Here is a 26,603-nt window from a genome sequence, read left to right as displayed (position 1 = left end):
GCCGTCTTGTGCCGTGAGAAAGAGAGAGAAAGGGTGAAAGGTGAGGGGTTAAGTGACGTTATCTTTGTGTTTGTGTGAGAAGGAGCAGGGTTGTGTGTGCATCTGAAAGAGAGGTTGGGTTGTCACTGTCAGCCTAGTTCCTGTTGCAGAGAGAGACCAGCGTGAGCCCATGTTGGGGTGTAAATTGATTTCTGGGAGCCAGACCCTTAGTAAGAACTGGGAGCTTTGAGGTGGAGGGCAACTTTTACAGATGAAAAATCATCACTTTCCTGTGTGGCTTCTAGTCTCGAGGTTCACTGTCTTCCACAGAAAAATTGTGGGGAAAAAAGTGGATCGCTCTATAAAAGCGGATCGCTCGATAAAAGCAGATTGCTCTATGAAAGCAGCACAAGCCGCGCCGACGACTTGGGAGCTGTCCACCAATGTGGTGCTGAACGAGACACACTTTCAATGTAGCTCTGTACATTCTCTCTCTCTCGCTTTTTCTTTATTTTTCTTTCTCTCTCACACATATAATTATGTAACAGCAACAACTGACTAAATGAATCAATGGATCGATATCTAAAAGAGCCGACGTGTCGATAACTGCATAGGCCTAATGCATCCATGTCGGATTCGGGTTTCCTGTAGAGTTGGAAATAATGGGATTCTAATTTTGGTAGCCTACATTTTTTTAAAATTCGAGCAGCGCTGCAAAATTAATTTCTCACAGAAAATAACATATTTTGTTTCCTCTTGCTGAGAGAAGCAATATTATCTCACCCACACCCATGTGTCAAAACGGCTGTCCATCTCATTATTACACTTGGAACTGTGACAGCAGCAAACCCAGAGCTGGCCAGCTGTAGGCTACGCATCTGGCTAAGAGGCGGGCATGGGCTGGTCTGTGAACGCCCGCGTGGAATAACTTGTGTAGAGAAGGAATGAGGGAGGTGGAGTACAGAGCAGTAGTGTAGTGTAGAAACCGCGTTCTGCCTTCAGTCTCTGGTCCGCGCAGTCTGAGATCATCAGCCAGCGGTTGGAGTAGAGCTCTGCTTGACGCGCAAAGAGCAGGTCATCAGGCTACTCCCCTACAATGCGCTGCCTGTCAGCGGTGCGGCAACAGCTGTAGCTAGCGCGGTAGAGCGGCACGTCACTTTCATGGTCTCTCCAGCCAAAACTGCACTATCTTTGGACAGTTTGCTAAGTGCGCTTCTTCAGAGAAAGGCTGTTGGTGTCCGGTTTCCCTGAATACCTCTCTCTCTCTCTCTCTCTCTCTCTCTCTCTCTCTCTCTCTCTCTCTCTCTCTCTCTCTCTGGCTGGCTCTCCCGGTCTTATCGCGGGGGGCTGGCGTGTGATCTGATCTCCGACCTGTCCTCGCGACTCACCGGGAGGGGGGACACGACACAATCACCACCCAACACGCGCTCGACTGGGGCCAGGCTGTGCGAGTCACGGATCGCTCCCGAGTCGCCCCGCGCGCTCGCCCTTGGGCTTGCGCCCATGGAGGGGGACGTCATGGACAAACTGGGGGACATGGCCTCGGTGTATGAGTTCGACCCGATCACCGGGAACATCCCCGCTACTAAAGTAGAGATCACCGTCTCATGCAGGTAAGTTCTTAACCCCGAGTGGACCGGTAGACTCTGATCTTCAGTTCTAAGTTCTTCCAAAATTGTTCCAAAGCTGTGCTATTCTTAACCGCAGTGGTCCGTGGTCAGTTTTGGACGTTCACGTGTAGGAATATCCCAAGGGTTTTCGTGTACGCTGTGATGTTTTTAAAAGAACATACCGTTAGTTTTACATTTGATAACACACCACTTAGCAAGTCGTCTTCAACTGCTGTTGAGTCCTGACGACTGGCCGCGCGTTATGGTGAGGACAGATAGCCTATGGATCGTAGATATACAATGAGTGTACAAAACATTAAGAACACCTGCTCTTCCCATGACTGGCCAGGTGAATCCAGGTGAAAGATAAGATCCCTTATTGATGTCACTTGGCAACTCAGTATTAGGAAGGTGTCCTTAATATTTTGTACACTCAGTGTATAGTCTTGTGATTGTGCATAGCGTCAGTGCAAGATAGGATCAGTGCAGATAGTTCGGGTAACCATTAATCAACTGAGATCATTAGCAAGCACACTGTAGCAGTGTCACATAGTCAATTCAATATTAGGAAGGTGTTCCTAATGTTTGGTATACTCCGTGTAGACTTGTAGGCTAATGGATACGGGAGACTCACTGAGAGTGGAGGGGTTTTGGGTGGGACTGCTATCTGCATTCGTCTAAGGTAGGCTGTGGCTGAATAATACAGGATAGGAAGTTACAGCTGAGATGTCACTATCGCAAGTGCTGTTATCTTTTTCACATCAGCTTTAAAAAAAAAAATAGGGATCAATTCTTTCATTGAGGAAAGTTACACTTGGATTGAAAAAAATGTGTCATTTAAACAGACATGTGCTCTTTGTTTGTTATGTAATTATCACTGTGCTACAGTGCCACTTTCCATCCAGCCGCTCTCCAGAACCTAGCTGGATGAATCACTTTTAATAGATTGGCTGGCTGTACTGTGTCACCATGTATTGGCTAATTATTTAGTTGTTGTTGGTGGTGAATGATGCTCCAGTGTAGAGTACAGGTTGCAGGAATACGTGCACTTTGATGCACCCGCAGTGCACGGTATGTTTGAGTGTGAGTCTGTGGGTCTTTAAGTGATTCGAGAGTCCGCTTAAGTCCACTTTGCAGTGTGTGTGTGTCAAAATCAAATTACATTTTATTGGTTGTGTACAGTACACATATTTTGCAGATATTATTGCAGGTGCTACAAAATGCTTATGTTTCTAGCGCCAACAGTGCAGTGATATCTAACAATACAAAACACACAAATCCATAAAATAAAAATTAAGAAATTAAGAGATATGAGAACGAGAAATCAGTCCGGAATATAAATATGTATATAAAGTGTGTGTACAGCAGTAGTTATATATGATGACTAGAATACAGTATATACATATGAAGTGGGCAAACCAGTACGTAAACATTATTAAAGTGATTAGTGTTCAATAATTATGTACAGTACCTAGGGCACAAGTTGCAGGGTAGAGTACTGGGTGATAGCCGGCTAGTAACAGTGACTATGGTTCAGGGCAGTGTACAGGGCGGAGGCCGGCTAGTGGTGACAATTAACAGTCTGATGGCCTTGAGATAGAAGCTGTTTTTCAGTCTCTCGGTCCCAGCTTTAATGCACCTGCACCGTGGCTCGGGTGGCTGAGGTCCTTGATTATTTGCTTGGCCTTCCTGTGACACCAGGTGCTGTAGATGTCCTGGAGGGCAGGCAGTGTGCACCCGGTGATGCATTAGGCTGACCCCACCGCCACCCTCTGGAGAGCCCTGCGGTTGCGGTCGGTGCAATTGCCGTACTAGGTTGTGATACATTCCGACAGGAAGCTCTCAATGAAGCATCTGTAGAAGTTTGTGGGATTTTTTCTTCTGCCCCCTGAGATTGAAGAGGTGCTGTCGTGCCTTCTTCACCACACTGTCTGTGTGAATGGACCATTTCAGGTTGTCAGGGATTTGCACGCCGAGGAACTTAACGCTTTTCACCTTCTCCACTGCTGCCCTGTTGATGGGAGCATGCTCTCTCTGCCCCCTGAAGTTCACGATCAGCTCCTTCATTTTGTTCATTTTTATACGTTGGAAAAATCCCCCAAAAACTGTTTTTGCTTTGTCATTATGGAATATTGCTTGTGTTGTGGTTAAATGCGGTGCTTCGCGCTTTCAGTTTTGTGCGAATGCTGCCACCTGTCCACAGTTTTAGGTTTGGATAAGTTCCAATAGTCACAGTGGGAACAACAAAATCCTCTATGCACTTCCTGATGAACTCGGTCACCAAGTCAGTGTATAAGCCAATACTATTCTCAGAGGCAACCCAAAACAGTTCCTAGTCCACGTGAACAAAACAATCTTGAAGCATGGATTTCTGATTGGTTAGGCCAACGTTGAACTGAACAGTTCTTACCACAGGTACTTCCATTTTAAGTTTCTGCCTTAAAGAGGGGGGGGGGGGGGCAGCAATGTGGAGGCGTGATCTGATTTGCTGAAGGGTGGGTGGGAGAGGGCCTAGTCGCCACCCCGGAAGGGAAAGGAGCAATTGTGAAGAGCACAGGAGATGTTGATAGAATTTCGGAAGCGTTTTCCTCAGATTTCCTATTTTAAAAGGTCGGATGCGAGAGTTTTTACTCACTAAAGTAACAACACAGTTTGGTGAAAGACTTAGTAACTTAGTTGTAGTCACAATGTGGTTATCTATATCTACAAACATAGTTATATTTTACAGTTTTTACATATTAACTTATTTCCGGATGTCTTCGAAACTACATACAGTGCACTATTTCTCAACGTCATATGGAGAACTGGTGCTGCCTAGCTGGTTCCAGCTGGCTAACGTTAGCTACTAGGCATGCTAGAATGTATTTACATTCCAAACCAAGTGTTGGCGCTGGGGAGCTACTATGTACAGTTGAAGTCAGAAGTTTACATACACCTTAGCCAAATACATTTATACTCAGTTTTTCACAATTCCTGACATTAGTTCTAGTAAGAATTCTTAGGTCAGTTAGGATCACCACTTTATTTTAAGAATGTGAAATGTCAGAATAATGTTAGAGATAATTATCTTTCATATTTTATTTCTTTCATCACATGTTTTATTTCTTTCATCACAAGTTGACATAAACTCAATTAGTATTTGGTAGCATTGCATTTAAATTGTTTAGCGTGGGTCAAACGTTTCGGATAGCCTTCCACAAGCTTTTGGGCCATTCCTTCTGACAGAGCTTGTGTAACTGAGTCAGGTTTGTAGGTCTCCTTGCTCACACATACTTTTCAGTTCTGCCCACAAGTTTTCTATGGGATTGAGGTCAAGACTTTGTGATGGCCATTCCAATACCTTGACTTTGTTGTCCTTAAGCCATTTTGCCACAACTTTGGAAGTATGCTTGGGGTCATTGTCCATTTGGAAGACCAAGCTTTAACTTCCTGACTGATGTCTTGATATATCCCCATAATTTTCCTCCCTCGTGATGCCATCTATTTTGTGAAGTGCACCAATCCCTCTTGCAGCAAAGCACCCCCACAACATGATGCTGCCACCCCCGTGCTTTATGGTTGGGATGGTGTTCTTCGGCTTGCAAGCCTCCCCCTTTTTCCTCCAAACATAACAATGGTCATTACGGCCAAACAGTTTGATTTTTGTTTCGTCAGACCAGAGCACATTTCTCCAAAAAGTACAATCTTTGTCCCCATGTGCAGTTGCAAACCGTAGACTGGCTTTTTTGTGGCGGTTTTTGAGCAGTGGCTTCTTCCTTGCTGAGCAGCCTTTCAGGTTATGTCGATATAGGACTCGTTTTACTGTGGATATAGATACTTTTGTACCTGTTTCCTCCAGCATCTTCACAAGGTGAATCCCTTCGCTGTTGTTCTGGGATTGATTTGCACTTTTCGCACCAAGGTACCTTCATCTCCAGGAGACAGAACACGTCTCCTTCCTGCGCGGTATGACGGCTGCATGGTCCCATGGTGTTTATATTTGCGTATTATTGTTTGTACAGATGAACGTGGTACCTTCAGGCGTTTGGAAATTGCTCCCAAGGATCAGCCAAACTTGTGGAGGTCTACAATTATTTTTCTGAGGTCTTGGCTGATTTCTTTTGATTTTCCCATGATGTCAAGCAAAGAGGCACTGAGTTTGAAGGTAGGCCTTGAAATACATCCACAGGTACACCTCCAATTGACTCAAATGATGTCAATAAGCCTATCATAAGCTTCTAAAGCCATGACGTTGTTTTCTGGAATTTTCTAAGCTGTTTAAAGGCACATTCAACTTGACCCACTGGAATTGTGATGCAGTGAATTAAGTTAAATAATCTGTCTGTAAACAATTGTTGGAAAAATTACTTGTCATGCACAAGCAGATGTCCTAACCGACTTGCCAAAACTAGTTTGTTAACAAGAAATTTGTGGAGTGGTTGAAAAACGAGTTTCAATGAATCCAACCTAAGTGTATGTAAACTTCCGACTTCAACTGTACATCCACAAAGAAGAAACCATATACATTCATATGTAAAACTGCATCTCCTTCACGTGTTTGTTTGGTTTTGGCATTCGAGCGAGTGGGATTGTACTTTTTCGTTGATTGTAGCAAGTGCTGTAATACCCACATAGTGCAGTAATACCCACAAGGACGGGGTTTCGACTCATTTGTCTGCAAAAAAAAATGGCTCAGTACATCATGTGCTCCCACCCATCCAGGACATCTACTCGAAACAGTGCCTGAGGAAGGCTGTATCAAGGACCCCACACACCCTAGCCACAAGCTGTTCTCTCCCTTACTGTTGTGCAGATGGTATCAGAGCATGAGTTCTGATAGAAACGGTCTCTGAGCCTTTTGGTATCTACAAGCCATCAGACTGCTGAACACTTGGACTGGACTGACCACCTGCTTTGATTGTCCACACCTTAACAAATATGCACTCATTCATGCACACACCCACACAGACATACACAAACACACATATACATTCATGCTACACACACACACACACTACACACACACACACACACACACACACACACACACACACACACACACACACACACACACACACACACACATCACAACTGCTGCTGCCAGACTCCTATTATACTGCTCAATTAATACACTTGCCCCCCCTTCCCCAATACACGTGTAAATATTGGACCATAAATTGTGCCTTCCTGTATTATACTTATGCTTAAATGTTTATTCTATTCTACTGCTATTTACTTTGTTTTGTATTCTTATTTTTTATTATTTCTTGGTGTTCTTGCATTGTCGAGAAAGGAATCTACAAGTAAGCGTTTTGTTGAACGACGTATACCATGCAAATCGTGTACACACGACTAATACAACTTGGAACATGAGCTGAAAACCAGCTGCTGTGCTGAGCGTGAATGTGAAGCCTGCAGTCTTTATTTCCTACCGACCTACCGGTACATCGTGAGTGTCAGCAGTGACGGCTTGGTAAATTCAATGTGGACTTACCTCCCTACGGAGTGAGTCCACTGACTAAATCAAATTACAGCATTTAGCTGAATGATTGAGTCAAAATTGCGCAACATCAAGCAGAATAAGACAAAATTGCACCCCACTGGGCACACACTGGTTGAAACAATATCGTTTCCACAGCAATTCATTGAATTTACGTTAAACCAACGTGGAATATATGTTGAATTGATGTCTGTGCCCAGTGGGGGTCACACTTAAAAACGCACTCTTTCAAGTGTGGGTGGGCGGCCCCTCTACCTCTCCATAACTCTCTTTTGTTAAATGTAGGTGTTAAGAAGCACTCAGCCAAATGGAGTGAGTCCACTGACTAAATCAAGACTTAATCCATTTGGCTGAGTGCTTCTTAACACCTATGTTTAACAAAGAGAGTTATGGAGAGGTAGAGGGGGTGCAATTGGGTCTCATTATGCTTGAGGATGTGCAATTTTGGCTCGATCATTCAGCTAAACGCTGTAATTTGATTCAGATGCAGTGGCACCTTTCCTTGTCCCATTGTATTGTACTGCTGGGGTGACTCATCTCTTTTGAGAGGTTTGATTCCATTGGCTTTCAGAGAGTGTTCCAGAAAGATGAGGATATGGGAAAACGTGTGTGTGTGCGTGTGTGTGTGTGTGCGCGTGTGTGTGTGCGTGTGTGTAAGTGATGCGCGGGTCAGCTGTTTGTTCACCCGCCCCGCAATTGCTAATAACCCATCCTCAACCACCAGACTATATGTGATAAAATGAATGTCTGAGGCCCGCACCCGACCTTAACCCACAAATGAGTTGATTGAAAATGCTCCGTAGGCTGCAGTCAGAGATGTCAGAACGAGTTTCTGACAGGGGGTGCAGGATAAAAAAAAAATGTAAAGCCTAATTTAGGTGTTTTGATTTCTGACATTTTGGTAGGCAATTTGCTAGTGAACTCGTCTATAATTAGGCACATGCAGCTTCTCTTCTGTCGTTACTGCTATAGAAGACTAAATTAACTGTTGCTCACCAGAATGATATCATAAATCGATGAATGCTTCAAACTATGCAACCTCTTAAGGATTGGACCCTTTTTTTTCCAATTTCGCCTAAAATGACATACCCATAGATAACTGCCTGTAGCTCAGTACCTGAAGCAAGGATATGCACATTCTTGATACCATTTGAAACGTTGACGTTTGTGGAAATGTGAAAATAATGTAGGTGAATATAACACATTAGATCTGGTAAAAGATAAATCAAAGAAAAAAAACATGCGTTTTCTATTTACTTATTTATTCCATCATCTTTGAAATGCAAGAGAAAGGCCATAAAATAATGTTGCAGTTTGGGAGCAATTTATATTTTGGTGTGTGTGTGTGTGTGTGTGTGTGTGTGTGTGTGTGTGTGTGTGTGTGTGTGTGTGTGTGTGTGTGTGTGTGTGCGTGTGCGTGTGCGTGCAAAGGTTCAGCTGGATTCAGGGAAGCATTGCAATACTGCACAGTATTTTGTATGAAGTCTGCCCAAATCTGGCAAATTGGTAAATTGATACATTTTCAAGTACATAACTACAGGGAACATACATTTTGTATTACCATATAATTTGTGTAAGTTTACACACTCCCAGGAATGTCGTACATGATGGATCATTAGCTTATACAATAACTTTCACACGACTAGATGGCCGGGCGGGGTGGGTGTGGTGCCAGACACAGTAGGGGTTCACAAACTGTAGAACCCAGCTCCTACATTTGAATATAAAAATAGATTTTATCAAACAAAACTATGCTACATTTTTATCTCTGGGACTCTCAGGATGACAAATCAGAGCAAGATTACTGACTGTAAGTACATTATTTACCTGCAGAGGTGAATGTATCAGACCAGTTGGTTGCCGTGATAAAATGTTGTTGTTGTTGTGCACTCTTGTGAGGCTAGTTGGACGTACTGCCAAATTCTCTAAAAAATACATTGGAGGAAGCTTATTGTAGAGAAATGAACATTAAATTCTCTAGCAACAGCTCTGGTGGACATATCCATGGGAGGGAATAGCGGGGGGAGCAGGTAGCTGATTAGTGGTGGCTATTTAGCTGCCTGATGGTCTGAGGGTAGAAACTATTGGCCAGTCTTTCAGTTTTTGCCGTGATGTTCCTGCACTGCCGCATCTGAGTGATTGAAGCGGGGAGAACAGGGCATGGCTAGGGTGGCTGGGGTCCCTGATGATCTTCTTGGCCTTCTTGTGATACCTGGTGTTGTAGGTGTCCTGTAGGGCACCCAAATGGTGCTTTCGGCTGCACGTATAAATCTCTGAAGAGCCTTGAGGTCCGTGGTACATCACAGCCTGCTGTACCAGGCTTTGATATAGCTCGACAGTCTGCTCTCGATGTTGCTCCAGTAGAACACTGTGAGGGAAGTTCTTTAGCATACTGAGGTTAAAGAGTCGCTGTCGTGCCTTCTTCACTATGATGTCCATGTCCGTAATTAGACCATTTCAGCTTCTCTGAGATGTGTACGCCGAGGAATTTGAAGATATTGACTTCTCCACGGGGCCCCGTTGATGAGGATGGGGTCGTGTCCAGCCTGGTTCCTCCTGAAGTCCATAATCAGCGCCTTTATTTTGCTAACATTGAGGGAGAGGTTGTTTACTTGGCACCACGCCGTCAGAGTGTCTACATCCTCCCTGTGGGCTGTCTCATTGTTGCTGGTGATCAGGTCTAATATTATCATGTCATCAGTGAACTTGATGATGGAGTTGGAACTGTGTGAGGCCATGCAGTCATGGGTATACAGAGAATACAGGAGGGGACTTAGGATGCACCCTTGTGGGGCCCCCATGTTGAGGATCAGTGTCGAGGAGATAATGTTCTGAAATGGTAATGAAAATAAGAGAAATAGGGAATGGATAGCATCCACTTCTCATATTTTGTCAACCCATTTTTCACTACCATGTTTTTATGTTTGGATTTGTATTTTGTAATGGATGCTTCTTTTATGCTCCTTTTATGTTGCCTACCTTCACCACCTGGGGGCGGCTCGTCAGGAAGTCTAGGACCCAGTTACATAGGGAGGAGTTCAGACCCAGGGCTGTGAGCTTTGTTATGAGCTTATAGGGCACTATGGTACTGAAGGCTGAGCTGTAGTCGATGACCAGCATTCTCACATACTGTATGCATTCCTTTTGTCCAGGTGGGTACGGGCAGTGTACAGTGCAATGGCGATTGTGAGTCAACATATTCATTGACATTATCTCCAGAGGCAACCCGGAACATATTCCAATCTTGAAATGTATATTCCAATCTTGAATTCTGATTGGTCGGACCAACACTGTACAGACCTGATCACCAGAGGTTCCCTCTTGAGTCTTTGTTTGTAGGCAGTGAGAATCAAGATGGAGTCATGGTCGGATTTTCCGAAAGGAGGACGGGAGAGGGCCTTATACCCGTGTTTAAAAGGCGTGTAGCAGTGGTCAAGAGTAGAATTTCTGAGCGTTAGACAGTCAATGAGTTGGTAATAATTTGGGAGCACGGATCTCAAATTACTTTTGTTTAAACACCCCGCAACAATGAACGCTGCCTCCGGGAATCCAGTCTCCAGTTTGTTCAGGGTCCTCTCTCTTTGAGAGCCTTTTTGTTGTCGGCTTGGTGCGGGATGTGCACAGCCATGGCGATAATCCCGGTTAACTCTTTCGGAAGTTAAAAAGGAAGACGTTTTATGACCAAGTATTCCAAGTCGGCGGAGCAGAAACTCGCAAGATAGGAGCCCGCTTCCTATCCGCTCAAAAAACTGTTAAATCCTTCCGGTTGTATATAATCCATCTGGGTGATGGAAGAAAGCCAAGTCTCAGAAAAACAGAGTATGTTGCCGGATCTGATGTTCCTCTGGAAGGAGATCCTCGCTCTGAAGTCATCAAGGTGGTAAATTAAAGATTGAACATTGGCAAGTAGTATTCTCCATTACTGTTCCCGAGCAGAAATGTACAAGGGGTTTATCGTTCTACTGCAAGAAATGCTTAATTAATAATAGTTCATATAATATTAGGCTATGTGAAAAGGTTATAGACCTACAGTCAGTGTCCAGATTTCAGTTAGGTCATTATTCGATTTAACCCATCTGAACAGACTGGAGTTTTCTTGATGTGCCATATTTGAAGTCCCAGTCTTGTGACTCTCTAATTTGTATAGCGTCACACATACCATAGTCGACAATGATATCATCCTCTTTTACCATTTCACAAAATCTTTCCCAAACATTACTGTTCTGGCCCTCCCTTCACTTTATTTTCAACTGTCCATTTCATAGCCTTTTCTCTTATTGAATTCAACTCCGACATTGTCCTTTTTGCCTCACTGGATCATCAAGGACTTTTGCTGCCCAAGTTCCCAAAAGCCTGCAGATTGGCGTGTATTTGCCAAGCGTACAGTTAGGAGGCCCTGAAGTTTAGGCTTACACACTATTTGCAGGTACACATTTTGAAACAAAAACCTCAATGTAGCATATAGATCAATTGCACAAGAATTATACATTCATAGATTTTTAATGGATTGTTTTCTCTTTATTTAACCCGCCCGCCAAACACCCGCCCTTCATCCACACAATATTTCATGACCCTAAATCCACCTGCCCCACAGATATAACCAAGGGGACTGCGGTTGTGGGTCAACCCACCTATCACTAGTGTGTGTGTGTGTGCCTGTGTCTGTGGTATAATATTGTCACACCTGGAAGTGGTGAAGATGTGTCTTGAGTTGGTGTAGATGGCATTGATGGGGCTCTCATGACCCGTGACCTCTCCTATGGGGGTGAAGCTGTCAACTGCCATTTATGGTGCAAAACAATTAATCTTTGAATAGAATTTCTCCATGTCTGTGACACCAAATGACACATTGCATCAACCTGGCCTTCCAAAACTATACAGACATCATACATCAATCTGTCACACTTCTCAAGTACGTCCACATCCAACCGTTTAATATTTCAAGGCATTACAAATCTATCTTAATGGCTTTTGTTAAGGCTGTGAATGAAATGGCAGTGAATAAAATACATTCAGGATGTATTACTGGCAGGGTTCTAATCTATATTGTAACAGTATATTTTCTCCCCTGACACCACACGGTACACACACACACACAAACACACACACACACACACACACACACACACACACACACACACACACACACACACACACACACACACACACACACACACACACACACACAGTAATCATAACCATTCAGTGCTGATACATACTGTCAGAGACTACCAAAGGGAGTAAACTACCGGGCCTGTTGAAAATGTCTGGTTATCATAATGGGTGGTACATGTGGGATGGAATATAGAATGTTGATTTTAGAACATCCTATAATATTTATATACAATAATGTATTTTTGCAGAAGACAGCTTTTGTGAGTAAAGGTTTGATAGCCTCCTGAGTATTATTTTTTTACATCACATACAGTACCAGTGAAAAGTTTGGACACACCTACTCATTCAAGGGTTTTTCTTTATTGTATTATTTTCTACATTTGTAGAATAATAGTGAAGACATCAACACTATGAAATAACACATATGGAATCATGTAGTAACCAACAAAGTGTTAAACAGATGAAAATATATTTGAGACTCTTCAAAGTAGCCACTCTTTGCCTTGATGACAGCTTTGCACACTCTTGGCTGGGGAACACTGCTGCACACAGCTATGTTCAGGTCTTTTCAGAGATGTTCGATCGAATTCAAGTCTGGGCTCTGGCGTGGCATTTCAAGGACATTCAGAGACTTGTCTCGAAGCCACTCCTGCGTTGTCTTGGCTGTGTGCTTAGGGTCACTGTCCTGTTGGAAGGTGAACCTTTGCATCAGTGTGAGGCCCTGAGTGCTCCAGAGTGCTCTTTATCAAGGATCTCTCTGTACTTTGTTCCGTTCAAATTTGCCTTGATCCTGACTAGTCTCCCAGTCCCTGCTGCTGAAAAACATCCCCACATCATGACGCTGCCACCACCATGCTTCACTGTAGGGATGGTGCCAGGTTTCCTCCAGACGTGACGCTTGGCATTCAGGCCAAAGAGTTCAATATTGGTTTCATCAGACCAGAGAATCTTGTTTCTCATGGTCTGAGAGTCTTTAGGTGTCTTTTGGCAAACTCCAAGCAGGATGTCATGTGCCTTTTACTGAGGAGTGGCTTCAGTCTGACCACTCTACCGTAAAGGCCTGATTGGTGGAGTGCTGCAGAGATGGTTGTCCTTTTGAAAGGTTCTCCCATCTCCACAGAGGAAGCCTAGATCTCTGTCAGACTGACCTTCGGGTTCTTGGTCACCTCCCTGACCAAGGATCTTCTCCCCCGATTGCTCAGTTTGGCCGGGCGGCCAGCTCTACGAAGAGTCTTGCTGGTTCCAAACTTCTTCCAATTAAGAATGATGCAGGCCACTGTGTTCTTGGGGACCTTCAATGCTGCAGAAATGTTTTGGTACCCTTCCCCAGATCTGTGCCTCGACACAATCCTGTCCTTCGACCTCATGGCCTGTTTTTTTCTCCGACATGCTGTGTCAACTGTGGGACCTTATATAGACAGGTGTGTGCCTTTTTACAAATCATGTCCAATCAATTTAATTTAGCACAGGTTGAGTCCAATCAAGTTGTAGAAACATGATCAATGGAAACAGGATGCACCGGAGCTCAATTTCGAGCCTCATAGCAAAGGGTCTGAATACTTATGTAAATAAGGTATTTCAGTTTTTTTCTTTTATATATATATTTGTTAAAATGTATTAAAACCTGTTTTCGGTTTATCATTAGGGGGTATTGTGTGTAGAATTAAAATTATATTTAATACATTTTAGAATAAGGCTTATGTAACAAAATGTGGAAAAAGTCAAGGGGTCTGACTACTTTCTGAAGGCACTGTAAGTACAATTAAATAGTCTTAATTGGTGAACCATTGTAACTGGTTGATGAATGGTTGGGTCATTTACAGTGCCTTGAGAAAGTATTCGGCCCCCTTGAACTTTGCGACCTTTTGCCACATTTCAGGCTTCAAACATAAAGATATAAAACTGTATTTTTTTGTGAAGAATCAACAACAAGTGGGACACAATCATGAAGTGGAACGACATTTATTGGATATTTCAAACTTTTTTAACAAATCAAAAACTGAAAAATTGGACGTGCAAAATTATTCAGCCCCCTTAAGTTAATACTTTGTAGCGCCACCTTTTGCTGCGATTACAGCTGTAAGTCGCTTGGGGTATGTCTCTATCAGTTTTGCACATCGAGAGACTGACATTTTTTCCCATTCCTCCTTGCAAAACAGCTCGAGCTCAGTGAGGTTGGATGGAGAGCATTTGTGAACAGCAGTTTTCAGTTCTTTCCACAGATTCTCGATTGGATTCAGGTCTGGACTTTGACTTGGCCATTCTAACACCTGGATATGTTTATTTTTTAACCATTCCATTGTAGATTTTGCTTTATGTTTTGGATCATTGTCTTGTTGGAAGACAAATCTCCGTCCCAGTCTCAGGTCTTTTGCAGACTCCATCAGGTTTTCTTCCAGAATGGTCCTGTATTTGGCTCCATCCATCTTCCCATCAATTTTAACCATCTTCCCTGTCCCTGCTGAAGAAAAGCAGGCCCAAACCATGATGCTGCCACCACCATGTATGACAGTGTGGATGGTGTGTTCAGGGTGATGAGCTGTGTTGCTTTTACGCCAAACATAACATTTTGCATTGTTGCTAAAAAGTTCAATTTTGGTTTCATCTGACCAGAGCACCTTCTTCCACATGTTTGGTGTGTCTCCCAGGTGGCTTGTGGCAAACTTTAAACAACACTTTTTATGGATATCTTTAAGAAATGGCTTTCTTCTTGCCACTCTTCCATAAAGGCCAGATTTGTGCAATATACGACTGATTGTTGTCCTATGGACAGAGTCTCCCACCTCAGCTGTAGATCTCTGCAGTTCATCCAGAGTGATCATGGGCCTCTTGGCTGCATCTCTGATCAGTCTTCTCCTTGTATGAGCTGAAAGTTTAGAGGGACGGCCAGGTCTTGGTAGATTTGCAGTGGTCTGATACTCCTTCCATTTCAATATTATCGCTTGCACAATGCTCCTTGGGATGTTTAAAGCTTGGGAAATGTTTTTGTATCCAAATCCGGCTTTAAACTTCTTCACAACAGTATCTCGGACCTGCCTGGTGTGTTCCTTGTTCTTCATGATGCTCTCTGCGCTTTTAACGGACCTCTGAGACTATCACAGTGCAGGTGCATTTATCATCATTAGTCATTTAGGTCAACATTGGATCATTCAGAGATCCTCACTGAACTTCTGGAGAGAGTTTGCTGCACTGAAAGTAAATTTTGCACGCCCAATTTTTCAGTTTTTGATTTGTTAAAAAAGTTTTAAATATCCAATAAATGTCGTTCCACTTCATGATTGTGTCCCACTTGTTGTTGATTCTTCACAAAAAAATACAGTTTTATATCTTTATGTTTGAAGCCTGAAATGTGGCAAAAGGTCACAAAGTTCAAGGGGGCCGAATACTTTCGCAAGGCACTGTACATCATGCTGCACTTCCTGTGTGTTTGTTGAATGACTGCTCCTCTTGAGAATGTAGTTCAGTGTAGCACATGGGTACTTTTTACACAAACTGAATATATACATTGAAATGGATATTGTACCTGTAAAAATGACAAAACAAATAGAAAATTGGCTTTAAAAAAAAGGAAATAACAAAGCTAGTAGTACGGTGTGACAGAGACAAATGGGAAGTGCTGCTTCTGTAATCTGTTATTACTGTTACTACAGTACTTAGAGCCCTCAGGGTCCTGAAACTGAGAAACACATCTATTTTAGTTACTTTACATCTAAGAGATGAAAGGAGGGAGATAAAGAGAGAGTGGATGGAGGTACGGTGAGAGAGTGAGAGAGAAAGATACTTCTGGGTTGGTACCATCACACAGTAACATTTCCACTATACTGTACTCAATATATTTAGATATAAATCCCTGAGTCTCCACTTTAAATTAGCAGAAAGTTGTATGCATGGTGCCATATGAAACCAGACACTCTCTATCTATATCTGATGGTTGAGTTCCTATTCCTTTTACAGTGCACTACTTTATACTGTAAAGTAGTGCACTATATAGGGAATAGGGTGCCATTTCGGGCACATCCTATATCTGATGGTTCGTCACTGATCTGGGGCAGATTGGACAGCAGCACATCATGAGGTATTAAATCCTGGAGACTAGACATAATGTAGCTACTGTAGCTCCCACTCACCTTCAAAAAGGGTGTGTGTCCTTGGCTGCTGTACACTTACTGTACTTCTTTACACTATGGAGGGATAGATGGATGGATTGACTGTAGACGTTTATGAAGTGCATGAATATTCAATATTAATATTTAGAGGGTAGAGAATATGTTAAGCGAGAAAGCCAGCAGACAGACGTGGTAATAATCTCAAACACAGCTGTTCAGATCCATCCGCATTTGGCAGGACTGTACGGAAGACGCTAACCTGGTCCAAGATGTGATTGGAATTGGAAAACAGATCTGAGAACAGGCTAGGAAGAAGCTTGTATCATCTCCACAACTGTCAGACCCTAAACTCCTTGTCATACACAGGTTCTACTGGCCCCAGGTCAGTCTCAGTCTCCGATAGAAACAGCTGCAGTCTAAAGCCCAGAACAGAACCCAGGTACCTCAGGTCACAAACACTGTGGGGCTCATACTTGCGAACATTAGAAAAAGTTTGTTTAACCTGGACCTCCATCTCAAAATGCACATCAGCCAATTACAATCTTTGGTGTAGTTGCACGTGATAGAACGCTACATTGTAGCTTGTCCCATAAGATAACCTAGCACACGTTAACCCTATGGTACCTCACCAGCTGACAGTGATTACTTCCTGTAACAAATGACAGCCTATCACATATCTTTGACTTTCTAACCACCAACCTATGCCAACCGATTGGGCCTCCAGAGGGATATTTTAAAACTCAAAATTCTAGGTCTGTAAAGTGTAGTGTCCCAATAATATTGTATGACTCATCCTTGACTAGGCTACTAGTTACTAAATTCATAAGGCACCTTTTCACGTACATGACAAATTCACCTCTTTTTTCGTTTCACACACATTCATGTGCTTTCACAGCAATAAAGATGTAGGGTGATTATACAACATGTACTTTTATATTCATACAGCATTTATTTTTTAAGTTGAAGACACTTGTGGTCATGTCAAATGGCTGTCATTTACCCATTACTGCTATCGCTAGTTGGTGGTGTGATCCACTAAGGCGTTAAGCCCAGAGACGTCGAGATATGATGTCGCCGATTTCGTCTCCCCTCAGGGCAAAGGTTTTTATTTGAGGAATAAATTACCGCTATTGGTCCACACGCATATGTGACAAAGTAAATGATTATAAAAATGAATGTAAAAAGTTGTAGGCCTACATTTAGGCGTACACATCCGTGTAGTATAGCCTACGCAATATGACTATTAGGCCACGGCAGTGTGTTTGTCTGTAAGGCTGAAGAAAGATGTAGCGCCTTATTAAATTAATTCTTAATCTTCACATTCAAACGGTTGGCTGCACTTCCTTCTCGGCACACTAAAACAATACATGTTATTCTACATTTCAAAGGGGGGAAAACTCAAACCGTTGCCACAATTATGAGGAGTTAGGTGCTCTACTCTGTGAGCTATAATACCAGTCAGTCATACGCACGTGATCTAGTTGCTTTGATTATCAGAACTTGCCTTTGGACTTCTTTCTTTCATGAACAAGTGTTGGATCAAAAACTATTACGGCATTTTAATTGGCTGTTATGGAATTTGAACCGGATATAATCACAGCCAGGTGTGCAGGTTAGCACAGGGCTAAGTTTGCCAGGTTATCTGATTGGGACACCTAACATATAGCGTTTGATCACCTGCAACTACATCAACGATTGAAATTAGCCGATGCGCATTATGAGACGGAGGTCCAGGTTAAACTGAAACTTTTTCTAATGTACGCAAGTATGAGCCCCACTGTGTTCCAACCACAACAGCCCGGAACACAGAGACTAGTCAGGTCAAAAACACTGTGTTCCACTAACACAAAGCTCTGAGATACTGTAGGTCACCAACACAAAGCTCTGCCTTGCTCCATGTTCCAACCTACAACACATTTCCACTCCAGAGTCGGGGGAGAAAGGGGGAAGGAAAAAGGCGAAAAGAGATTGATTTTTGTGACAGAAAGGAGAAAAATAGCAGCCTGGTCAAAATGTCATAACACGCCCCAGGACAGAGAGAGAGGTTTCTCAGAATGACAACAGGCAGGCAGGAAGTTATATTTATGTAGTGGGGGGGTGGGGGGTGTTAGAGGTGCAATAGACAAGACTGACAAGATCTGTTTTAGTCAGTCTATTTCCATGTCAGACTCAGCCAGTTTTGGAGCTAACTGGGTGGACAGCTGTCTAGTGAGAAAATGTGCTGATGTGTGAAGCCACAAATGAAAGTTGCCTTCTGTCGTAAAGACACTGTTACTCTGGGTGTCGATGTACTCTACAAAGTGAACTGTACAAGGTGTCGAAATTGTTCCGAAGGAATGCTGGCCCATGTTGACTCCAATGCTTCCCACAGTTGTATCAAGTTGGATGGATGTCCTTTGGGTGGTGGACCATTCTTGATACACACAAGATACTGTTGAAAAACCCAGAACCGTTGTAGTTCTTGGCACAAACCGGTGCGCCAGACACCTACTACCATACCTCGTTCAAAGGCACTTTCTAGTTTGAGGTTGCCCATTCACTCTCTGAATGGCACATACACAATCCATGTCTCAATTGTCTCAAAGGTTTGAAAATCATTCTTTAATCTTAAGGATCTCTACAGATTGGTGTCCCACCCACGAGACGGTTGAGTTAATTAGCATGACGTTGTAAGTAACAAGAACATTTCTCAGGTCATAGACGTATCTGATATTGGCAGAAAGCTTAAATTCTTGTTAATCTAACTGCACTGTCCAATTTACAGTAGCTATTACAATGAAATAATACCATGCTATTGTTTGAGGAGAGTGCACAGTTATGAACTTTGAAAAGTTATTAACAAACCAATTAACCACATTTGGGCAGTCTTGATACACAATGTTTTACAGAAATACAATGGTTCATTGGATCAGTCTAAAACTGTGCACATACACTGCTGCCATGTAGTGGCCAAAATCTAAATTACGCCTGGGCTGGAATAATATATTATGGCCTTTCTCTTGCATTTCAAAGATGATGGTGCAAAAAAACGGTAGTTTTTTTCTTTGTATTATTTTTTTACCCGATCTAATATGTTATATTCTCCTACGTTCATTTCACATTTCCACAAACTGCAAAGTGTTTCCTTTCAGATGGTATTAAGAATATGCATATCCTTGCTTCTGGTCCTGAGCTACAGGCAGTTAGATTTGGGTATGTCATTTTAGGCAAATATTGAATCAAACGGGCAGATCCTTTAACCTGTCTCCTCCCCTTCATCTACACTGATTGAATTCGATTTAAGAAGTGACATCAATAAGGGATCATAGCTTTCACCTGTATTGACCTATGTCATGGAAAGAGCAGGTGTCCTTAATGTTTTGTACACTCAGTTGCGGTCGGTGCAGTTTAAGATGAGGGAGGATTTACTTTTTTTCACGAGCATGGCTTTATTTCTATTACAGTATATTGGATGACAATCATTCATATTCCATTCACCCAGTTCAATTTAACAGTGATAGGTTTAGGCTACTACATGATACTCACATTTTCCCTATACCCATCATGAGGTTGCTACAACCTAGCCTATGAATGAAAGTTTACAATGTAGGTGCCACAGGTCGAGTGAAAAATTTGAGGTGACATGGACAGACAGTGACACATTCAATACCACCTTGCACACTCTTGCTTGTATCTAGCTGATATAGGGTGTAATCATTAGTCCAACAGTTGCAAACAAGAGTTTATTTTGGACAAATTCAGGTATGTCCCCGTTTTGTTCTGTTTGCTTCCATTTAAGAAACATTTTTAAATAGATTCTGTGGAATTAATACACCCCTGATCACGTGTTCACTTTCATAGCAGCCATCTTTTTTTCCTTCTCGCATGTATGAGCTCTCCTCATCTCACGTTTTCCCTTTGCTTGTGGACTTCAATTCACAACACATCACAACACATAAAAATATCTTTCAAAACCATATCATAACCGCTACACACAGCCTACATTTTTTTCACCATACCAGCTAAAGTAAAGTCATAGTCAACACAGATAATATAACTAACTTGTTAGTAAACCAACTACAATCATGCAGTAATGTTACAGTGTACAGTCAGTAAGCACTTTAGCACTTACACCGGCGGGCTCAGGTGGCAATAAATTAGTCAAACCAAAAGCTTACCTTGACTTGGAAGAGTTCCAGTGTTGTGTTTGATAGTCATAGCCAGCTAGGTAACATAGCATCCCTCTCTTTGAGCAGGGTGTTTGAGTAGGCTAAACTAGCTAGCTGCATTTACCTACTAAGTAAGTTAAACTGAAAGGGCTTTCTTTTTTGTACAATATCTTTCTCTTGCTTCTACTTCATTTTGGAAGAAATTAATTTGTTCAACTGTTCAACTATTGTCTTTCTCTCTCTTTGAGTCAACTACTCGCCACATTTTATGCACTGCACTGCAGTGCTAGCTGTAGCTTATGCTTTCAGTACTGCTGTAGATTCATTCTCCGATCCTTTGATTGGGTGGACAGCATGTCAGTTCATGCTGCCAGAGCTCTGATAGGTTGGAGGACTGTCCTCCGGAGTTGTCATAATTACTGTGTAAATTAAGTCTATGGAAAGGGGTGAGAACCATGAGCCTCCTAGGTTTTTGTATTGAAGTCAATGTAGCCAGAGGAGGACGGAGGCTAGCTGTCTTCCTGCTGCACCATGGTGCTGTTGAGGCTACTGTATATATTCATTTCAAAATAGTTACATTTAATAAATTATTTGGTGACGTGATTGTATTTAGTATAGTTTTATCTAAAAAGGATAACTTTAAAAAATATATATATTTTTTTTAATGAAATTGACTGAGGATGACTCTCACCTTCCTCCTCTGAGGAGCCTCCCCTGATGTACATGCATCTGTGATAGGCAGTGGTGTGTGTTTCAGAGCACAGATATTGGTAATGTGATCAGTCTGGCGTTCTAAAACGTTTTGGAAAACGTGGTGACCGTTGTAGAGAAAATCAATTTCTGTTTTGGAGTGAAATGTTGGCCATTCAAGTCGCAAATGTTTACTCACTACAATATATGATCATGATACTGTGTTCAGTTTGTCATGTTTAACTGACGAAAATATCCATGGTGGGGCACATGCTATAATCGGTTAGCATGCCAACCAGAGTGAAAGCAAAGTCAATGGGAAAAACTGGCTAAAAACTGGCTAAATTAGTTAACTAATTATATTTCATTTTCCACATTCACATCTTATTATTATTATTATTATTATTATTATGGAGTTAGAGGTTTGCTGAATCTAGTCATCTTCATGTCTGCATTGCCATTGACTTGACTGGCAGCAGGTTGATTGCCTGGACAGTACCACCTTGTTTGTTAGCTTATGAATTTCAGTACAGATGTGGCTGTTAACTGGCAATAAATAACAAGCTATAGGAGATTAGTAAATAAATTGGGAAATAATGTTTTTAATAAATGTATGAAATGTATTAATCACGTGCATGTTGATCATTAATCATCATTGCTCCAGTGTCTCATACCCCTCTCTCCGTTACCAGCAACCAGTAGCCGTGAGGGGGTAAAATCACTGGGGAAGCCCAAAAAGAAGCCATATTACAACCTGTGTTGTGATAATTACGTAATTTGCTCTATAACCTGTGTATAATATACTGCATCTGAGGAACAATGGGAAAGTAATTATGCTTTGAAAGTTGATAAACTTGTAACCTTACTGTTGAGGAAATGGCCTTTGAATATTTTGGTACCTACTGGAAAGCTCTTCTTTGTCTAAACCCATTCAGCATCGTTCACACTTGCATCGTGGAGTCTTTTGTTAAGACATGTAGCTAGCTAGCTAAACAATGAACCATACTCCCAACTCATGATATTACTACCTTGCATGAATCTGCAGGTAGCTAACCAACCAGGTTCAATGTTAGCTAGCTAACATTAGGCTATAACTAGCCAAGCAAATGGCTCTGCGATATGAATAATAAGATAATTCACGTAACAATAGCTAGCGAGACAGACAGCTAGCGTTAGCTACCTAGCTAACAGTACACTTTAACTTGACATGAAAACGTCTTTGTCAAAATTAGAAACGTGTAATATCTGAATATCTTACCCATCCGTATACATCATGGTTGGATGCTTCTCCCTGACAGGGATGCCATGGTTGCACTTAGTTTGAAGATGTAATCCAGAGACAGGTGTTTTCTCCATCTCCTTAGCTGTCAAAACTCGGTCCTACAGAAAGTGGAGAGCAACACTTCTGCAGTTCTACTAAGCAATATATTTTTTTAAAGGAGCATTAGACAGGATTACCTACACCAGCTCAAATAGACAGAAGTGTGCTATATGGCAGACCGATCTGAACTCATCTTTTGGCATGTCCAGCCCACTCATTATCTTAGCCAATCATGGCTAGCAGGAAGGTTGCTGGCTTTTTCTGTGGCTAAACCAACTAGGCTCACAATTTAACAATGTTGTTTGTATTTACAGATGGCATACAAGTTTGTTATTAAGACACATTAAAGTTCACATGTTCCAGAAGGCATTTCTGCCAAAAAAACGCATTATGATAAAAAAAAAAGGATTATATTCAAATGGCTCTCGTGTGAATTCATGACCCGCGACATATGCTTAGTTTCCTGAAACGGGTCACAAAATGTAAAGTTGAGGATGGTCAGGGTTTGGGATTGTAATGCATAGATGATAAAGTTGAGCCAAATCGCTTAGATGATTCATATTCACATAGAACATGTCATACATCAAAGGCCAGTTGAACGGTGTTTCCTCTGACACATTGGTGTGGCTGGCTTCCCGGTTTAAACTGGAGGGTGTTAAGGTGCGCGGTTAGGCGGGGACATGTTTCAGAGGACGCATGACTCCACCTTCGCCTCTCCCGAGCCCGTTGGGGAGTTGCAGCGTTGAGACAAGATCGGAAAATTGGGGAGAAAAAGGGGGTAAAATGGAAGAAGAATGTAATAAAAACATTTAAAAGACCACCTGGGAACATGCATGAACCCCTATAACCTTTTCCCATGTAATGTATTCCATAGAGTGAGTACAACCACTCCTGGTGAGGATACATTAACAATACATCACTTTCTACATACATCCCTGTAAAAAAGAAGAAAAAACAGAAAGAAAATGACTTAATTTAGAAGTAAAAGAACCGTAAAGCATGAGAAGAACATGTTAGTTGTTAGGGGATAAAACATGACTGTAATCCACATTCTTACTACACTGTGACTACAATATGTAAACACAGAGCACTTTCAGGTAAACGGAATCGGAATGATAAAAATAAGAAGGGATAGGAGATTGTGCAAAAACTATTTGGGAAAGTAAATCTGTTTAAATGATTGATCTGAAAGTGTTCTGTGTTTGCATATTCTAGTCATTCCGTTACCCACTATCTCATGGTTTGAGACAGGACGGCCCAGTCAGCTACTCCCGGTCAGCTACTCCTGTGATAGTCCAAGATAGTCCAATATATTTTTTACCAGACAGGGAGAAGTTTTTTTTTTTTGTCACTCATTTTCTTTTCTTTAAATTTTTCTCTCCTTTTTTTCAAAAATCTATCTAGAAATCATAGTCCATCAGCTACTGTGGCTTCTGTATATACCCTGGGGGGACCCTGTCGGAGTGCTCTCACAGGAGTAGCTGACAGTGGGGCTGCCTGTCTCAAACCATTTTCATGAGATAGTGGGTGACTGAATCAAAATGCCCCTGAGAGGGCAGTGAGTGGGGGGTATGGGACTTGGCTGAAGGTACAAAACCCTGCTGACACTTGTGGCTGCCTATTGGGTGGGGGATTCTTTGCGACGTCATCATAGAATGATGAATAACTTTTGGGGTAGTTTGAGATGATTTCAAGTCCAGTTTTCAAGTCCAGTACCTTGTATGTGACACCAGGCTGTCCATCTGTGTCGAACTGATGTAGGATTTTGCAGGGGCCCTAACAACGTGGTGCTAGTTTACAGTGCAGCTTGCCTGGATCTGTCATGAAAACCAGATCACCAACTTAAAATGGTTTGAAAACAGTTCCCTTGTGGATATTTAGCTACATTCAGTGCTGTTTGGTTTAGGGTAGCATAGAGATTGTCATATTTTGTGAAATAGTCCATTATGACCAAAATGTATATTTTTCCACCAGTAGTGGCGTTCAACTATGCAAAATCTGTAGTCACTTTCTGAAATGGGCGTAAAGCCATTTTTTCTGCTGGAGGGGAGCTTTCGAGTTAAGCGTTGGTGAGTGGCTAGATTGACATGAGAGGCAACCCTTACAAAAGTGGCCAATATCTTTGTTCATGAATAGCCAGTAACAGAGCTTCCTAGCCCGCTCAGGTGTTGTCACTGGGCCCATATACCCTCACAGAGGGTGTCCATGTAGGTGGGCTAGGGTTTCAAGGATCAGTGTACCTGGAATGATAACCTGGTATGCCAGCGTATCACCTGGAGAAAGAAGGACTTCCTTTCACAAGAGACTGTTGTGGATGAAAGCTTTGGGTATTCAGACCATCATTTCCAAAGTGCTGCAGGGGAGTTTTGAGGTGGTCTCCCCACTGGCCTCATCTGATCCCGTTCGAGCCAGTGGAACACTTCCTGTAGTATTGGGTCAGCGTGTTGGGCAGCTTGGAGGCTATCTAAGTGCGGTACGTCATCCTCAGGTGGGGATGGTTGCTCTCCAGTAACTGAATCAGGTAAGTGTGGTGACGTTTGGTCAAGCTTGACAGGAGAATATTGCACAGCTGCAGAACCTGACTGGGCTTCTCCTGTGTCTGATTTGGTCGATGCTTTTGTAGCAGAGGCGGAGTGTTAGCCGCGTAGAGGGGTCATCTTCCGTTGCTCGAGCTGGGCAACGGATCAACGAGTCAGCATTGATATATTTCCTTTCTTCCCTGTGTTCGACCATGTAGTTGTAAACATCGGGTTCCAGTGCCCATCGTGCTCTCCACCCTGTGGGGTCATTGTCCAGTGGGATCTTCCTGAATGCCACGAGTGGTTTGTGATCAGTTATGACCTTGAACGGATTGCAGCCCAAATAATGTCTGAAATATTGGATGAGTTCCTTGTCATATGTGGACCAGTTTGACTCAGACGGGTTGAACATGTGACTAGCATAGGTGATCACTGTTTCTCTGCCATTCTGCACTTGACTGAGAACAGCACCAATTGCCAGCTTGAATGCAAAACAGTGAATGAGGAAGAGCTCGTAAAATAATTACTGTACGGTGGCTCAGAGAGGGTCTGTCTCAAGTATTTGAAAGCTGCTTCCCTTGACCACTCAAAAGGAACGGCCTTGTGTGTGGGCTGCATTTTGGGTTTCTTATTAATGAGAACCTTCCTGTAGTATGTTCACAGACTACGAATGTCACCGTGTATGTAAGGCGGGGATATAAAGATTTGCCGAATAACTTCGCTCTTAGATGATTCATATTTAATATCCAACTGCTAGCTTTACATAGAACTTGTCATACATCAAAGGCTTGTTCAAGAAGACCACCCGGGAACATGCATGGACCCCAATAACCTTATCTCAGGTCAAATACTTCAGAGTAATTACACCCACTCCTGGCAAGGAGACATTAAACATTTTCATAGTTCTGATGCTGTCCCAAATCACTGAGATATCTTCATCAGAACCCGAGTTTTGAGATTTTAAAGTTGAGTTTGGCTAAAAATATAAAAAAGGAGAAAACAGCATTCGAAAGTTCCATTGAGAGGCATCAGAAAAACACCAACTCTCAGCTTGACTGTTTCAAGAGGTTGTCACTATATTATTTTAAAACAGCATCTGCTGGTATTGTTTGCATTAAATAATCATTACTAGAACAAATTATCATACTGTACAATAATAGATACATATATTTGAATTGTAGCCAAAATAATGTACATTTCAATGCAATTATGAACCGTCAATAACACTTCCTTAAAAAGAAAAACATTAAAAAAAAATATCTGTTTGATGTGACAACACTGGATGGCATGAAATTTCAGCTTGCAGGAATGGTTAGTGGAATGATTTGCCTACGTCTCTATGGCCAGGAGGAACAATTAGTTTTTCATACAGGCAAAGTAAAAACAATGTAAACACTCACAAAACTAGAAGACAATCACACGAAACCTAAATATAACTGTAGAGGCAAATAAAAGAGTACAGTACTAGTGTGCAAAACAAAATAAAGTGATTGGGTAAGGTCGTGTGTTGACTGTGACCTGGTATTGTTGATGGCCCGGATTGCATTTGGCAAGAAGGATTTAATTAATATTGATATTAATGAATTTGACTCTCTCTCTCTGACAAACAAACACAAAGAGATCTCTAACACACACA

General features: G+C 42.2%; 1 protein-coding gene across 2 annotated transcripts in view; it reads left to right on the top strand.

Moving 5' to 3' along the window:
* The first annotated feature begins 951 nt into the window (after positions 1 to 951).
* The window catches only part of LOC110527714 (copine-5), a 195,640-nt gene continuing 169,988 nt past the window's right edge, over positions 952 to 26,603 (top strand). Inside the window, exon 1 of one of the 2 annotated variants that reach the window (XM_036983207.1) lies at positions 952 to 1,592. In XM_036983207.1, coding sequence (XP_036839102.1) covers positions 1,483 to 1,592 — 110 coding nt within the window. In that variant the 5' untranslated portion in view covers positions 952 to 1,482. The remainder of the gene's footprint in view (positions 1,593 to 26,603) is intronic. The other variant, XM_036983206.1, reaches the window with a different exon arrangement.

This window comes from Oncorhynchus mykiss, chromosome 7 (genome assembly GCF_013265735.2).
Source record: "Oncorhynchus mykiss isolate Arlee chromosome 7, USDA_OmykA_1.1, whole genome shotgun sequence".
NCBI classification, from domain to species: domain Eukaryota; kingdom Metazoa; phylum Chordata; class Actinopteri; order Salmoniformes; family Salmonidae; genus Oncorhynchus; species Oncorhynchus mykiss.
The sequence above is the reverse complement of the archived record's forward strand: the minus strand, read 5'-3'. Positions and strand labels throughout refer to the sequence as shown.